General features: G+C 44.2%; 1 protein-coding gene across 1 annotated transcript in view; it reads left to right on the forward strand.

Annotated features, from left to right (window-relative positions):
- Positions 1-3,671: 3,671 nt before the first annotated feature.
- LOC140302314 (multiple epidermal growth factor-like domains protein 11) overlaps positions 3,672-18,529 on the forward strand; it is a 130,382-nt gene continuing 115,524 nt past the window's right edge. Inside the window, exons 1-3 of the mRNA XM_072381147.1 lie at positions 3,672-3,795; positions 5,228-5,329; positions 8,086-8,186. Coding sequence (XP_072237248.1) covers positions 3,680-3,795; positions 5,228-5,329; positions 8,086-8,186 — 319 coding nt within the window. The 5' untranslated portion in view covers positions 3,672-3,679. The remainder of the gene's footprint in view (positions 3,796-5,227; positions 5,330-8,085; positions 8,187-18,529) is intronic.

Below are 18,529 nucleotides of genomic sequence, written 5' to 3' on the forward strand. Positions count from 1 at the left end.
GGTTCCGCTAACGTCCGACGCATTTGTGCGATGACGTCATTCTCTTCGTGTTTTGGCTCCGGATGTTTCCAACATGGCGTCGAGCTCCAAAGTTTGGTTATATTTCACCAAAAAGGACAAAACCAGGGCCAGCTGCAGAGCTGTGATCACATCAGAGGGGGGAAATACCTCCAACATGCTGAAACATTTGACCACGCAGCAGTTACTGTGCACGGATGTAAAGTGTGACATCATCAGCTGAGCTGTTGCTAAGCTACAGAAACAACACCACAACCCGCTGATGGAGACCTCTGAAGGTTTCTACCACACTTTTCTCTCTGCTACCCTTCATCTAGCTTAATGTTTATTAGCCGATTTCTATTTTATTTAGTGATCCATCTGTAACAACAGCAGATCTTTGATAATAATTAATACTGCAGCAATAGAATTTACCGTTGGTTAGGTGGGAAATGTAGTTTTATCGTACCCGAGACATAAAATGATCGTATTTTGAGGGAGATTATCGTACACCCGTTATAACCAAAATAACAAGTCTATTGATGCTAAAGTCACTCTAGTGTTGAATAGAGTCTAACAGACTCACTGCTTTGCATCAGCAGGTGCGTTCGGCTAAATGTCCCCGTAAACAAAGACGAGTGGGAACTAATGAGCCGAATCATGAGGCCTGGAGGCACCGACTGTTAGGAACTTCTGAGGCAAACGGATGCATGTAGCTCACATAGAAAAGCACGATGGGCTTGAAACTGATTTGAAAATGGAAATGCCTTCAGGGTTCACAAAAAAATCCGACACACAGGCTGATTACAACCAGACATTCACAGAATGGTCAAATTATCGTATATTTGGCCTTTTTTGGGATTATTGATCGTACTCTGGGCAAAATTATCATACAAATACGATAATTATCGTACACCTGGCAACTCTGCATCCCGATCCCACATTTTTTTTTTGTTTTTTTTTAGCCGCCCGCAGCAAAGTTCATACCGCGTCCCGAGATTTGAATCGGGTCCCATGGGACCCGGCGGGACCCAATCCCAATGCAGCCCTCCATCAGGAGCCATCTGGACAACAAAGCTAACCACCACATCAACATGCAGCCCAACAAACCACACCAATAAAGCTAAGATAACCACATCGAGAGGATTCAAACGGCTCTCATGACGTCTGCTGCTCAGATACTTCGGGGTCATTTCATTCAGTTATTCGACTGGACCCCAGAACCTTGCCAGCGGATGCCTCCATAACAGCGTTGATCTCAGAGCGAGTGATTAGAAACAAAGTTAAAAACACAGCAGAAACCTCCCGAAAACAAATGAATGCATTAACCAACCAAATGGATCCGTCTCCACTCGATTGATACATTATTAAAAAGATAAATGTGTGAGTTTGGGAATGTCTGAGTTAGAATTGAGCACCTGCTTAGTATCCGTTAATCTCACCTGTCTGCAGAGGCAGACTGGGATCCTCGGCTCGTCATTAGTGTCGCTCTGCACACCACAGAGTGGAACTACAGTAACTTCCTCTCACGTCTTCAACGCCACAAAGTGATTCCACCTCGTCTTTATCTCATTATTCAGAGGAATTCTGCAGAGTCTGAGGCATTAAGGGAAGGACCACACTGAAGTAAGCATTACGGTTGTAAAGGTGGATTCATCTGAAATACCCCACAGCTCAGAATAACCCAATAACTGCAGTATTTGCTCTTTTTTTCTTTGTTTCTCAGAGCGGCTTCAGAATTTAATTCCCACAGATTGTAAAACATCGTCTGTTCTTCGGGGTGTCAGAGAATTTCAATTCAATTCAGTTTATTTATAAAGCGCCAAATTACAACAATTGTCATCTCAAGGCACTTAAATAATATAGTCCAATTCAAGCCAATTGGAATTCGATTCATTGTAATCATAATCCAATAAAATCCAGTTCATTAATTTCAAAATAATCCAATTAATTCATATGGAGCCAATTCAAAAAATAATATCCGAGCTAAGGAAACCAACAGATTGGACCGAAACTTGTCTTCAGTCCAATCTCCCGTCCTGAGCCTGAGGGACTGTGGAAAGGAACGACTCCCTTTAACAGGAAGAAACCTCTGGCAGAACCAGGAAGAAACCTCTGGCAGAACCAGAACCAGGAAGAAACCTCTGGCAGAACCAGAACCAGGAGGAAACCTCTGGGAGAACCAGAACCAGGAAGAAACCTCTGGCAGAACCAGAACCAGGAAGGGTGGCCATCCGCCTCGACCAGCTGGGGTTTGAGAAGACAGAAAAGAGGGAAAAGAGGGGGGAAAAACACCATAACACCATTCAAAGGATACCTGCTGGAACAGGGAAACACAAGTTAATAACCACAATAATGTCACATGGACAGAAAATCATTTGAGAAATTAAACAGGGAAAAAGAGAGCAAAGGGAGGAAAGGTGTGACAGATGAGGTCCCCCAGCAGTCTAAGCCTATAGCAGCAGAACTATGGGATGTTTCAGGCTCACCTGAGCCATCCCTAACTATCAGCTTTATCAGAAAGGAAAGTTTCAGCCTGATCTTAAAGGTAGAGAGGGTGTCTGCTTCCTGAAGCCAAACTGGCAGCTGGTTCCACAGAGAGGGGCCTGATAACTGAAGGCTCTGCCTCCCATTCTGCTTTTAGGGGCCTGATAACTGAAGGCTCTGCCTCCCATTCTGCTTTTAGGGGCCTGATAACTGAAGGCTCTGCCTCCCATTCTGCTTTTAGGGGCCTGATAACTGAAGGCTCTGCCTCCCATTCTGCTTTTAGGGGCCTGATAACTGAAGGCTCTGCCTCCCATTCTGCTTTTAGGGGCCTGATAACTGAAGGCTCTGCCTCCCATTCTGCTTTTAGGGGCCTGATAACTGAAGGCTCTGCCTCCCATTCTGCTTTTAGGGGCCTGATAACTGAAGGCTCTGCCTCCCATTCTGCTTTTAGGGGCCTGATAACTGAAGGCTCTGCCTCCCATTCTGCTTTTAGGGGCCTGATAACTGAAGGCTCTGCCTCCCATTCTGCTTTTAGGGGCCTGATAACTGAAGGCTCTGCCTCCCATTCTGCTTTTAGGGGCCTGATAACTGAAGGCTCTGCCTCCCATTCTGCTTTTAGGGGCCTGATAACTGAAGGCTCTGCCTCCCATTCTGCTTTTAGGGGCCTGATAACTGAAGGCTCTGCCTCCCATTCTGCTTTTAGGGGCCTGATAACTGAAGGCTCTGCCTCCCATTCTGCTTTTAGGGGCCTGATAACTGAAGGCTCTGCCTCCCATTCTGCTTTTAGGGGCCTGATAACTGAAGGCTCTGCCCCCCATTCTGCTTTTAGAAACTCTGGGAACCACAAGGAAACCTGCAGCCTGAGAGCAAAGTGCTCTGCTGGGTGTCTGCTTCCCAGACATTTACTGGCAGCTTATTCCACAGAATGAGTTGACCTGTAAGCTCTCTGTTTTTGTTTGAATGTTTTCTTCACGAGACCCAAACTGTTGCAACAAGTGTGTCTCGGTGCTGTTCGATGCTCCGAATCAAATGTTTAATCAGGTTTAATCGTGACCATCATGTTGCTTTTCTTCAGCTTGAATGTTAATTTCATGTCTTTTTCTTGGAGGTATTTTCTGACTGTCGGCACCTGAAGCTGAGTTCTGGTTCCTCACCGTTCTCTCTCTGCTTCTTCCAGGGCGGACGGAGGAGGACGATGGCGGCCGGCAGGGTTTCCCGCCACACCCTGCTGTGGCTCAACCTGCTCAGCTTCGTCTCTCGGGTGTCACCCCTCAACCCGGACGACCCTAACGTGTGCAGCCGCTGGGAGAGGTCGGTTCCTGCACTTCGATCCCTTCTTCTATTCCCCAAATGATATAAAGCCGTTCAAAACGCTGCAGTGAACTAATGGACTCGGCCACAAATCAAGGCCGCGGGGTTTTACCAATAATCAGATGCAGAAAGGGCTCAGGTTGACTTCGGGGGGGACACGGTGGCCGTAAATTCAGAGCGGCGGTGATGTGACTGCTTGAGTGGTCTCACCACTCAGCATCGTGCCGGGTAAAAAGCACGAAGCCACTTCTGATGGATGGAGCCACATGGAGGGCAGGGATCGATAATCTCTGCCTGTGATCAGTAGGCAACGTGCAAATGGATATTAACTCTGAGTTTTACAGTTTTCACTTCCTGTGAAAAGGGTTTGGCTCAGGTGAAAACACACTGAAAACCTGCCACTAGGTGTGTGTCACAGGGACAAAGTCATGCTGTGAGTTAAGAGTTTTCCACAGAAATCAAAGGCCATAAAACATTTTTGTGCCTTCTCTCTGGGATCAATACTTCCTGTTCCTGATGATCAGTTTAAAAGAAAATGCTCTTCAATTGTAGTATTCTGAGAAAAATCTTCCAACCTCTGGTGTCCGGATTTGAGAAAAACTGTTTGCTAAAAATAACTAAAAATGATTTTGGAGGCTCTCTCCAGTCAGGAATGAGATCCTTCCCCAAGTGGAGGAGTTCAAGTATCTCGGGGTCTTGTTCACAGTGAGGGACGAATGCAGCGTGAGATTGACGGCGGATCGGTGCAGCGTCTGCAGTGTTGCTGCACCGACCCGTCGCTGTGAAGAAGGAGCTGAGCCAGAAGGTGAAGCTCTCTATTTACTGGTCAGTCTACGTTCCCATCCTCACCGATGGTCCTGAGCTGTGGGTAGAGACCGAAAGAACGAGATCACGAATACAAGCGGCTGAAATGGGTTTCCTCCGCAGGGTGTCTGGGCCTCCCTTAGAGATAGGGTGAGAAGCTCAGTCATCCGGGAGGGGCTCGGAGTAGAACCGCTGCTCCTCCGCATTGAGAGGAGTCAGATGAGGTGGCATCTGGTTAGGATGCCCCCTGGACCCTCCCTGGGGAGGTGTTCTGGGCCCGTCCCACTGGGAGGAGACCCGGGGAAGACCCAGGACACGCTGGAGAGACTGTGTCTCTCGGCTGGCCTGGGAACGCCTCGGGGTCCCCCCGGAAGAGCTGGAGGAAGTGGCCGGGGACAGGGAGGCCTGGGTTTCTCTGTTAAAGCTGCTACCCCCGGGACCCGACCCCCGGAGAAGCAGCAGATGATGGATGGATGGATTTTGGAGGCTCCAGATTTCACACAATCCCGTATAAAATGTTGAATTTGATGTTTGAGGCCGTTTGATTTGGTGAACAGAAGTTTACTGGTTTGGAAACTCGACGTTGTCTGTTCAGCCTGTTAAACTCGGGTTTGGTTCTCTTCTGCAGTTATGCAGTAACTGTGCAGGAGTCTTACGCCCATCCATTCGACCAGGTCTACTACACCCGCTGCACTGACATCCTGAACTGGTTCAAATGCACCAGACACAGGTACGTGCACACACACACATGCACACTTTATTATTTCCTCAGCCTAATCAGGGCAGTGCTGAGCTCTTGGTGTCTAATCTGCAGTAGACGGCGGTCAGAGCGCTCTCAGTTCAAGCAAATTCAAAAGATTTTTTTTCATAAGTTTTCATAATTTAAAACAACTCAAACCTAAAAACAACATGAAGGTCCCTCAATTGGAAAAATAAACTGTCTGATGCAGAAGTGACGAGGCATAAAAACCCAAAATGTGATGTTCGCTGCACAAAATGTGCACATAAAAACTGAAGCGCACTTAAAGGCTTTCAGTTTCTGAAGGCGTGAAGCAGAGAAGCATATAGTGTTTGTCTCTCTTTAAATCTGTGCACATGCTTACATGCACAGCTGTATTCCAGTGTTTTCTCCGATAATATGTCAGTTATGGTGTCTGTTTGAGTTGCAGACAGGATTTTTCATTCATATTCCTGTTTGTGTAGCGTGTAAATGTGCCCAAAACGCCTTAAATCTCACGTTATTACACTGCGGCGGCGACAAATGATAGAACCTATTGCAGAGAGGATGTTCCCAACCGGACTTTCAATTTCAAACATTTGTTTCAGACTAACAAACAATATAAAATGGCTCCACTCAGCTCGGCTCGGCTCTGCTGGAGCTGAAGGCGTCGTCATAAAGCAGCCGTGTCGGTCTCTCTTCTTCATGTATGACAGTGTGTGCCGTTTTCTTTTTGTCACTCTTTGTGCTTCGTGTTTAAATCAATGCTTAGAAATGCTTAGAAAACTTTAAACTTCCCTTCTAATCTTGATGCTTGACAGAAAAACCGAAGGAAGTAAAATTAGAGCTCCAAATGGTGCTCTGCACACTGCTGATTTTTCAGAAAAGCACAGACAGGTGATGAGAGAGGAGTCGTGATTCATAAAAAGCAGATCCTGTCTCATTCTGTCTGCGGTGAACTCACCTGAAAATGAATCGTCTCGTATCCCCGGTGCAGAAACTGTGGACTTAGATGAGCTTTTCTGTTCATATGGATGTTATCGAGTGAATTTATTGATGAACTTTGATTAATTAATTTATTATAAACACATTAGGGCTGCAACTAACGACTATTTTAATAGTCGACTGTTCACCGACTATTGAAACGATTCATCGACTAATCGGATAATTATTAATTTTTTCTTAAATTTAGCATGAAGTTGCTTTAATTATGTGGCAAATGATGATAAACACAAGAAAGGTGGGTGCTTCAATGAAAAATGCATATTTTATTCAACTTTGCTGCTGATTCATACAAAAAGTAAATAAAAATGTCTGATCTAAAACCAGTTATTCTACTGACTCAGTGGGGGCAGCTGCTTCTTCTGCAGAAAGGGTTCATGGTGGCTTCTTCTTCTTCGGACTGCATGCATTTAATTTAAGAATATTTGTCAAGCGTAACGTTAAAGCTCTCTTTTAAAGCAAAGTAACGCTTATAAAATGTACAATGTACATCAAAACCATAAGGTATTGGCCTGGATGTTACTTGAATCTTATCGAGGCGAGTCAGACTCGGTTTAGTTCAACTGCCCGCCTGCTTTCTCTTTAAATGTTCGTGCATCACCGAGGTGCTGCCGTCATACTTAAGGTCTGCTTTACAAACCTTGAAAGTAATCTTTTTATTCGCTGTTTCCAGGCTAAAATGCTCCCAAACTTTAGAGGTTTTGGTACATGTAGCTAATGTGTTGGACGCAGACATTACCGCGAAACGCTGTTGCGCATGTGCGACTCTCCGCAGAGATTGTAATTAAATGCGATGTCTCACTCTGTCGGAAAAACACGTCTGGCGACAATAGTCGACTATTTCTATTATCGATTTTTGTCGACGACTCGTTGCAGCCATAACACACACACGGTACTTTAAACATAGTTATTGTTTGATATATGACACACAGGTGCAGGCAGTGGGGCGGCTAACAGAGTATAAACTGAAGGCAGGTGGAAGCTAATGTGACAAAAACGTGGAAATAAACCAGGAAGTCAAGCTAATGAAGACACAGAGCAGGAGACTACAGAGAACAAGGCCAAACTGAGACACAGGGAAACCCATAAACCAAGAATTTATGCTCTTTGTTCTCTGCTACATTGTTTTGTCATGTTAATTCTTCATGCTAAGTAAGTTTGAGTTATTCTGTACTTTGTATTCTCTGTGTTCTAAACCAGTAATTAAATGTTTTCCTTCTGCAAATTAAGGTCAAACAGGATGCTTAAGTGCTTTAAAATCAAGTCGGTTTATTACAGTGTGGACTAAGCAGCCAATTTAAACTATTTATATCTTCCTGTTTTCCAGTTTTATGTCTTCTTTACCTCTGAGGTGTAGCTGCTCGGTGAAGACCTCGCGTACCGAGGGTCGGAGGAAGTACGTCCTCTGCTGTGAGCCGCGTAACAAACAGTTCAGCGCTGCCTGCTGCGCTCATTTTGAGGAGCAGTCGTCGACATATTGACTTTAATGGCCACATTAAGCTTTATAGCTCCAGTTTAGCTGTGCTGACTCGAGGATGTGAGGTTGAAATGTCAGGAAAAATCAGTGTCCTTGACAGAGTGGGAGGAACTCCCCGAAGTGGCTCCTCATCTTTTAAAAGTGTGGTGATTAATGTGTTGTTACAGAGCCTGGTTCACTGCTGCAGACGCACATAAACCTGCTCCGGTTTTCATTCTCAGTGCAGAGCAGGCCGTGTATTTATCGAAGTACCTGAGATTTTTAAGGCCTGTTTGTGTTGCATGTCCAGGATCAGCTACAAGACGGCCTACAGGAGAGGCGTGAGGACCATGTACAGGAGGCGCTCGCAGTGCTGCCCCGGCTTCTATGAAAGTGGAGAGCTGTGTGTCCGTAAGTTTATCCCTTCAGGCCTTCCGTGGAGCTGTGATTCATATCTGTGACTCAACACACCTGGTATCTGTGATGATGAAGGTTGGGATTGTGTCATAAACTGTTGGCGATGGTTTCACTGCAAATAAAGACCATCATGAACAATAGACTGGATAGTGTAGTGGTATGATTGCCACCTTTCATGTGGAAGACCTGGGTTCAAATCCCCTGCATGAAAGGTACTACTACCTCCAATAGTAAGTTGCCTACCTGTAAGTTGCTTTGGATGAAAGCATCTGCTAAATGCATAAAGATAACATAGAACTACTTCTATTCTCTTCCTACATGAGTGTTGGGAAGAGCCCCAGAAGGGAGACGGGGGGCAAAAATACTGAATGAAACATGACTGATGTGAGGAGAAACTCATTTTTCTTTGTTGTTTTTATTATTAACTGAAACAGAAACTGAAAAACAGTTTTTTAACTCGGTGTTTGACTGAGTTTCCCATGGACGTGCATCCATGTAGTCGGATCCATTTCATACACTTCAGCTTATCAAAGCGGATCATTTGCAGTTAAACACGTTATATTGCAGTCATTTCAAACTCCTGTAGGACTTCTAGAGGCTCAAATTGCACCCATCTCCCCCACCTACCCTCAAACGATCCCCTCTGTGAAGAAAACAAAAGGCCTGTTCTTTAGCCAGTGCTTCAGTTTCCAAATTTAGTCACAACTATTTTATACATATATATTTTCATTATGATATCTTTAAAACTACTACGACTCATGTCTGGTCTGTGAGTAGCTCTCACATATCAGCTCTTACATTTAATGTCTCTCCAGAGTGTGTAATAGCTGTTTGCCCACAGATCTGATGTCTGAAAAAAGGCTAAAAAATGCTGAAATGTAAACGCTTCATGTTGCTGATTCACATGTAAAGACAGGGAACCAGGACCAGGCTAAACCAGGACCAGGCTAAACAAGTGTTTATTGTACCTAAATCGAACAAATCTTGAGTAACCTCGAAGTAGAAAAGAGAAAGAACTTATCCGGTATCTGCGGGGTATTAAAAAGTCTTAAAAGGTCTAAAATCCAATAATTTGAATTCAAGGCCTTAAAATGTCTAAAATTATCTTAAAAGTTCATAAAATGTCTTAAATACAAATGTATCAATATTACTTTTATTTAAAACAAATGCATAAACTTCAGTGTTTCTTTTAATTATTTCGATTTTTGAGGAGCAGCAACAACAAGGGAACTAAAGTACCTGAGCACCCCGGTCAGAACTTATCCAGCACAGCTCGTTAGCGTGTTGTTAGCTTGTTGTTGTGTTGTGCGTGTTGTGCACGCCGCTGTGTTAGCGGTGTTTTAATGAAGCGGGGGGGTCACCAGCAGCACGGCGCACCTGGCATGTGTCTCTGGTCCGTGTGCGCCGTCACTGACACGTGAACTCAGACCTGACCACATGTTCTCTGTCATAGCGGCGAGCTGCTGTTGCATAGCTACGAGCTGCTGTTGCATAGCTACGAGCTGCTGTTGCATAGCTATGAGCTGCTGTTGCATAGCGACGAGCTGCTGTTGCATAGCGACGAGCTGCTGTTCCATAGCAACGAGCTGCTGTTGCATAGCTACGAGCTGCTGTTGCATAGCTACGAGCTGCTGTTGCACAGCGACTAGCTGCTGTTGCATAGCGACGAGCTGCTGTTGCATAGCGACGAGCTGCTGTTGCATAGCGACGAGCTGCTGTTGCATAGCTATGAGCTGCTGTTGCGTAGCGACGAGCTGCTGTAGCACGGCGACGAGCTGCTGTCGCACAGCTATGAGCTGCTGTTGCATAGCGACGAGCTGCTGTCGCGTAGCGACGTCCCGTTAACGGTGTATTTTCCTCTGGATTCCGCTCAGGAAACGAGTCTAACGTTACGTGCACTGACACACGCATGAAACTGATGAGAAACCCTGACGTGATGTTAGAACACAAAGTAAAATCCCGACACTCTGCTCCACGTCAGCTAATGCTACCGCAGTTACTGTAGTTTCATGTCTCCGTTAATGTGGCCCTTCATAGTCCACTTCTTCTTCTTCACTTCGTTTATATACAAGTGTTGCAATTCAAAAAGAGGAGGAGGGGGGGGGGCTTCATCTCCAAAGTTAACAGTAGAACAAATATTAGCTCCCAATAGAGGCTTCTGGTGCTTTTAGTCAGGTTCAGCATTTTGTCCAAAATAACTAATCCTGTACTTTGAAAGTAATTCCAGTCCTCCGAGTTTCCTTCAGGCCTTTTGTGCTTTTTTGCCAGTATGGTTGTGAAATGGGTCTTAAATTGTATTTATTATGGTCTTAAAAAGTCTTAAATTTGACTGGTTGAAACCTGCAGAGACCCTGGTAACAGCACCAGAGCGACGGTCTGCATGCTAAAGCCACCGGCCATCCTGTATCAGCTCCTCACACGTGTTTCTGTGGATGTTAAAAGTGGAAAACCTGAATATATTCATATATATTCATGTAACGAAATGAAAACCAAAAGTACCGACCAAACAGTGATTAAATCCTAACACATTATGGAGTCTTATGTGCGACTGTGAGGTGCCTTAAAGCACAAACTGATGGCCACTATGTTGTTATTTATCCACACTTATCGAAGTGGGAGCAGCTTTAACCGCCTCTGGATGTTTCCATAAGGTCTTAATTCACTTCTTTCTTAAACCCCAAAATGAGAGGTTTTGCTTTAGAATATTTACATTTATTTAAATACAACTTAGCAAGTAATAGAATGAAGTTTTTACATGATTTTCCTTTCTTAAAGTCGCACAATTACAGATATCTTGCCAGAGTTTGTGGTTCTAGGTGCATTTAGAAATGAGATGAGACGAAGTCGCAGAATGATGGAGGATCGTACAGATTAGCTCCTTTACCTTGTTAAGCACATCTTACTTTGCCATAAATCTTTTCCGTATGTACTGCAGCACAATGATAACCTTGGAGGAGTTTAAACATACTTCACCAGCCGAGGATTCAGTTCCATCCAAAGGAAACGGCATCTTTTGCAAACATTGACAGAGAATGTGAGGCTGACATCACAGCCTTTGAATGACGGGTTTGTTTGTGTGCACAGATCCAGATTGCACCGAGGTTTATACTCTGAGACCCTTCAAATCACCTCCAGGATCGTGTTTTTATGTTTTTATCACATCTGTCCCTTTCTATTGACATATTGAGATAAATTTATCTGTCGACTGTAAATCTAACAGAAGTTTTTAGCAACATCATCGTTGCATAACATCTGCTGACTACAACTCCATAAAACGAACACTGGGTGTATCTGAAAGGTCGATTTAATAAATGAGCCAAAAAGGGGGGGTTGGATTTGGCAGGGAATCAGCAGATCTTAAACACAGTTCTTTAGATTTGTGCCTTTTAAACTCAAAGTAGATCCACTAGAAAAAGGTTTTTAATGTCACACACCTTCACACTCCAGGTTAACTTGGATCAATAAATGTTCCCTGAAGTTATCATAGTGTCATTAACTAGTTTCACAGCTTCTGATCAGTATTTGTCCTTAAATATACATAATTTGGTCCATTTAACCTGCAAGTCCTGATTTTGGTTCTAATGAAATGCTCAAATTAAAATGACACCACTACACAACCAGCAGAGCTGATCTGCAGTGGTTGGCTGTGGTCGCTCAGGCCGGTGAAGCTGACCAATCAGAGCAGACTGGACTTTTTTAGGAGGATTCTGTTTGTTGGGAACTTTAGAGAAGCTTCAGATGCAGGTTGAACAGCTGCAGCAGGTGTGCTGTGATCTCTGTAGTCAAAGATAACAAAGATCTGAGCAACAATAAAGACCAAAGAAACGTTTATGTGAGAGTTTAGATGCTTTTAAACCACAGCAGCTGCATTTCTGCTTCTGTTTCTGCAGGATATCGCTGTGTGTTCTGCATAACATCTCCATGACGCTCAATATGCTGTCATCTGCTTTGTTATTTTCCAACCTTTTCCACCCGCTGCACACGCAAAGCGTCCAGGCTTGTTGAAATTGCAGCGGGGTTCAATCGCAGTCTTTATCTTTTCACACCGGGCAGTTATCTGTGCGAGGAGCTGTCAGCGTTGGATCAATCCGGCTCTGTTACAAATCCATTTCTGCTTAAAAGTTTGACCTCGGAGAGCTTTGAAATTTGCACAAATAGAAGTGGAAAAAGGGCTCAAACGTGAGACTTTCCTAAAGTGGACTAAAACTCCGAGCTGCACGCTGAGGACTTGTTGATGATGTGATGTTCAGGACGGCTCAAACGAGGCATCTCCACGGTGCAGGTGTGTGGGATGGAGCTGTTGCTAAGTGAGATAAAAACCTATATTTCTCTGCATGATTTGTTTTAAACACGAACTTGACGGTGGATCTCTTCCATACTTCTGTAGTTTCCGATTTTGTTTCAATAAACCACGACACAGACTGAGCATTTCCTTGAGGAATATCCATTTTTTAGGGGTTCATTTAACATCTTTTTCATCTACATGATGCCTGAAATGCACAAATGCAATGCGATTTAAAAGTAAATAGAACAAACCTGAGTAAGATATCTCATCAATTGCCTTTGTAATATACATTTTAAACTGTAAAGAGACTTTATGGACCCCCTGTATTGAAACTGAGTCTTTTTAATCTCTCAGGGGCAGTAAAAACTCGTTGTGAACACAACATTGAACCATCTCCATCATCATTATCACTTCTTACATTCACAAGCAGCAGTTACACACCAAGTTGATCAATCATTCAGGGTTCTGTCTTAGAAATGTAAGCCTGGTGTTTCCTCTGTGTTTAGCTTTGCTGGTCTCCTCCATTTCCCTGAAAGAAATTTTCAGCCTCTAAATTATCCACCGTGTTCTCCAGCTCTCCGAGTCGGTCTGTCTGTTCGCTGCTGTGCAGGTTGTGTCGAGCCTCTTGTTAGAGATTTTCATCTGAAAACCTATTGTGCTCCTTAGCAGAAGTATAACTGGGTACAAAGGGAAGCTAAACAATGAGCCGATACTCCGATGAATACTGCTACGGAGCCCAGAGGAGCTATACCCACTCATGTGGCTTAGAAGTCCCTACAGGGCCTTTAGAAACAACATATTGTTGTCTAATATGTTCTTTGGATAAGAATGAATGTTGAGATGTAATAGACATCAGGGCTGGGTGCATGGCCTTGTTCCTCTGCCCCAGGGCTCTTTTATTTGCCGTGTGCATTTTTCTGAATGGAGATTGCTGGTGTGATGAGATTGTGGGGTTACAAATATTTTGGCAGAATAAGGTCGACCGTAGAGGGACATGGAGGATCATCACAGACTGAGGATGATTAAAAGTACATCACAGGCTCTGGTTGGAGACTGCAGAATGTTTTCAAGTCATTGCACTTTTCAACTTCCATCTTACTCAGAATTCCTCCTCTTCCTCGTGGTTGGTGTGAGGCTTTGAAGGCGGGTGATTACCATAAACATTTTTATAACTTAAATATTTCCATCCCTGCCTATCAACAGTGTGGGGATCTCATAATTCGACTGCGCTGAAGCTGGGCTGCATGTGAGCACACAGAAGAGAGCTTCTGGGGGGAAAAAGTCCCGTTTCAAACGCTGTCAGCATCAGTAAGAGCTGTGCAGTCCATCTCTGATCCAGAGAAACCAATCATCCACCCTGGATGGTAAACTCAATGGGACAGTGCTGCTTTGTCATTGAGCAGAGGAGCTGAATGGGTTTGCCTGGAGGACGCAGGGTGCATTGTGTGTCTTTATTCAACATCTGCTTGTAAACAGCTATATTAGATTCTCCCGCGGGACGAATGGCCTCCGTCTCCTTTGTGTGATGCTGCACACACGTGTGCCCCCCCCCCGCCGGCTGAGCAGATGAATACAGGACACTAACTCTTCGGCGTTAACTGGACAGAGCTGCCTTCGTGGTTCACTGCCGTTAACGGCGTGGGGCGGGTCCTTTGTCGGGTGATGTGCACAACCTGCGCTAATTGAAGGTTTTCTCTCTAACCGTGAGGAGGAGAAGGGCTGCTAATTTGATTTGATGGCGTTCCTCTTCCTGTGTTTCCTGCCTGTTTTGTTGGCTCTGTTTCTAATTTCCTGTTTGTCTGTGTTTCTCAGATAAAACATGTGCAGGATGTATGATGTGTTTACTAAAATCTGAGGGCCAGCGACCTGAACCGAGCACATCTTTTGTGGAGGCTCGGAGGAAACCTCTCTGCCTGAGGCTGGTTTATCTCGTGTCAGCGTAGTTCTTCCATCACTTGTCCCACTTTTTAATCTCGGCCTGCCCTGGTTTCCTGGATCATGGATGTTATCTCCTCTCTGACTGCTGAACCTGAGCAGCTCGGTCCTCTATGACCCCATCAGACATCAACGCGCCTCAGCCTTTGACCCTTTTCCCGTCACCACCCTCCTCACTTCTTCACACTTCCTGATAGAATCAGCTGGAAGCTGGCTTTTGTTTGCACATCGGTTCTGTTCTTTCTTGTGGTTCTTTTCTTAAAAACATGAGTCTATAATGAAACATAACTGGTAACCGGGTCACTTAAAGCTCACCAAATCTGTCCAAAATGGCCTTAATGTTGTGCGCTCTCATTCTTAGAGCTGAAGTAATGTCTATTTACAGATTATTTCATAAAGCAAGACAGAATTTTACACACGCAGCGATATTTAATGAATATTTGCTGAAGTAATTTATGATGCATTTATAGCTAAATATGTAAGAAACTAGAAGGTTGATAAACCTGAATAAGTGATGGAGTTCATAACTATGAGAATTATCATTTTTGTCCTCGTTTTTGCTGCTGGTTTGTTAATTACGTCAAAATATGGGTTATTATCCACTAGTTGTATGGGGTTAAAAAGATTCCTGCTTATTACTGATGATCTGCTTTTAATTTAAGTCCATGTACAGATTTAGGTGCTAAGAAATTTTTATTCCACCTTGAAAATGAGAAGCATCAAAGTTGTTAATTAGATAAAACTTAAAGGGGAGCTCTGGTATTTTTAAACCTGGACCTTATTTCTGGCATGAAATACGTTCATCTGCTCACTGAGAACAGTTTGGTGAAAGTCGGCGTCTTTCAGAAGATATTTAGATAACTGGAGATCCATATAACGGAGAGAACGGGGCTTAGAGGATGCAGCCTCTAAATAAGGCATTATCTGTCTTTATTTCACCAATACTTTAAGAAGAATGAATGAATGAACGTGTGCTATAGCTCTGTTAGCTCATAGCTGCTGTTATGTGGCTACTTGCAGCTATAGGAGAGCTAACGGAGGGATTTCTACACAGGCACTCTACTGGGCCCACTTCATCCACACGCCCCCCTGCAGCACAGTTTATTCACTCCGTGCTCTGTGACAGTCGGCTAACTTCACACAGAGTTTGCTGCTGATAGTTTTGTGCAACATGGCAGGATATTTATCAGATTTAGACAACGTGAAGGACGACTTTGAGTAAGATGGACGTTCTTACCGGAGTGAATGAGCTGTGCTGCAGGGGGGCGTGTGGATGAAGTGGTCCCAGTAGAGTGCCTGTGTAGAAATCCCTCCGTTAGCTAACAGAGCTATAGTACATGTTCATTCATTCATTCTTCTTCAAGTATTGGTGAAATAAAGACAGATAATGCCTTATTTAGAGGCTGTATTGTCAATCTAAATATCTTCTGAAGGACGCCGACTTTCACCAAACTGTTCTCGGTGAGATGAACGTATTTCATGCCAGAAATAAGGTTTAAGAATACCGGAGTTCCCCTTTAACACGAGGTTATAGTTTAAGATCACCTTTTGAACAGATACTTTTGCGCTCCTGTCAGCCATAAAAATCACAAACACTGCTCAGAGTTATGGCCTGAAACTGAAATCCAGGGTTTCTTAAGCCAATATAACAAAGGAATAATGTGATTCAGCCTTTTTACAACCAACCGTCAGCTGGCTGTCGTCATTACAGCCCTGTTTCCAGTCTTTTTCACGACTTCTTTGGTGTTTTCCTGTTTGTTGCTTCATAACGTGGAATTAAAATGTGTTTTTTGCTTGAGGAGGGAAACCATTTTTAATTGTGAAACACTTGGACTTCCATCCCAGAGTCTTTTAGCCCCATCCATCATTAGGACCTGCAGATGAAAGGAAACATGCGTTGTCCCTCTAATTCTGCTCTAATAATATGTGACCTTTAGTGGCCGTGAGACCAACTGCACGTACGTTTTATAAAGGACTTCTAAGAGAAAAGAAAGGTTTCATTACACTGCCTGTTGGGGATAAAAAAGAGCTTCAGAAGCATTTTATGTGCCCAACAAAAGGAAATTAAATTAGTGAATGGAAAAAGAAACTTAAGATCTTCTATCCAAAGTACGAGAGAAGAAATATTGAAACTTCTTCTGTTCAGCAGAAGAAGAATTCGATTTCCGTCCCTCGTCACCTGGGATCAGTCCAGTGACAGGCGGGATGTCAGGTGTGGCGATCGCACTCCTGCTGATGCTCGTTCTTCTGCTCTCAGCTGCAGCTCATGAAAAGATTCAAGGGCATCAAAGACTGCTTCAGCATGTCGAGACAATTGCTGGAATTAGGTGGAGATTATTTAATTTGGTATCTGTTAATCTTGTTGTAGCCATCGCTGATGTAATCCTTGTAGCCGTTTCTTCTCCAAGCCGCTGGATGAAAGGAGTAGGTTCCCCTTTAAAGATTAATTATCTCTCCTTGAGGAGAATCTCTGGCTCTCCTATTAAAATCTGAGCCTGTCTTAGCGAGGCTTTTTTTTCTTTTTCTTTCAGATCAAGTATGCTGGACAGCAGAAAGCTCCAGTCTTGAGTTTATGAATCTACTCAAATCAACTTTTATTGAAGAACACTTGAGCACTTGTTGCTGCATATTTTGTATGAGATGGTTTAGAGATGTGAAACGCTGTGTGTTCGCTGCATTTGTGGGAAAGTTTTATGAAAATGGTTGAGGAAGCTGGAGGAGTGAAGAGTTCATTCACTGGCGCTTATTGGAGGTCGGTTTGTGGAAGCAACAGGTCCAGGAGATCCTTGGGGATCCTGAGGTGTTCCCAGGCCAGATGGGATATATAATCCCTCCAGAGAGTCCTGGTTCTAACCCGGGGCCTCCTCCCAGGAGGCATCCTAACCAGAGGAACCACCTCAGCTGACTCTTTTCTATGTGGAGGAGCAGCAGCTCTACTCCGAGCTCCTCCCCCCATCTCTAAGGCTGAGCCCAGCCTCATCCTTTGGGTCAGAACCCAGATCTGTGACCACAGGTGAGGGTGTGGGTGAGCAGGGCCTGGAAACGGCTCGAATCAGATGTTGTTTAAGGTCAGAATGAACCCTGTCCAAGATGTCGCAGCATTCTCAGACTTGGAACAAAGATGTGATTTTTTACAATCATGATGTCATTGTGATGTCATCATTAAACTGACAATCACCAAACCAGCTGGTGACTAAAAAACTATCAGCAGCAAACTCTGTGTGAAGTTAGCCGACTGTCACAGAGCACGGAGTGAATAAACTGTGCTGCAGGGGGGCGTGTGGATGAAGTGGTCCCAGTAGAGTGCCTGTGTAGAAATCCCTCCGTTAGCTCTCCTTTAGCTGCAAGTAGCCACATAACAGCAGCTATGAGCTAACAGAGCTATAGCACACGTTCATTCATTCATTCTTCTTAAAGTATTGGTGAAATAAAGACAGATAATGCCTTATTTAGAGGCTGCATCCTCTAAGCCCCGTTCACTCCGTTATATGGATCTCCAGTTATCTAAATATCTTCCGAAGGACGCCGACTTTCACCAAACTGTTCTCGGTGAGTAGATATAAATAAGGTCCAGGTTTAAAAATACCGGAGTTCCCCTTTAACCAGCTAATATTATTGTGGATGCAGTGAATAATCACACTGACTTCATAGTGGCGACTTGCTTCATGCTTCTCCAGCTGGAATTTCACCAAAAGTTGCATCATAGAACATCAGAAAAGTTTGATGTGATGGTTCTGGACGGTTCTTTTATTCAATTGAATCAATATTTATTTAATTCTTTGACATTTTCTGCCGTGTTAACTTGTGGTTTTAAAGAACCTTGTTGAAGGACACTGGGCCAGGAACTGCTGCAAGATGAAAAACTGTTCAGCGTTTTAAGGTTTGTTCGGGTCCAGAGTCGCGATCAGAGCGGCCGGCCGAACGGAGCAGAAGACTTGGAGGGAAACCAGCGAGTTTTTCTGCAGCGGCACACGGCAGAGCAGAGAAATGGGATTTGTAAAGATTCAAACAAGCTGCTTTCAGACTCTTGGCTGGACTGTGATGAGCAGAAGAACTGAGTCTCCAACCTGGCAGCGGTGGCTTGTGGAGCAGATTCACTGCAGAGCAGAAGGATGAC

The sequence above is a fragment of the Leuresthes tenuis genome, unplaced genomic scaffold (assembly GCF_036924035.1).
Source record: "Leuresthes tenuis unplaced genomic scaffold, fLeuTen1.0.hap1 SCAF_2, whole genome shotgun sequence".
NCBI classification, from domain to species: domain Eukaryota; kingdom Metazoa; phylum Chordata; class Actinopteri; order Atheriniformes; family Atherinopsidae; genus Leuresthes; species Leuresthes tenuis.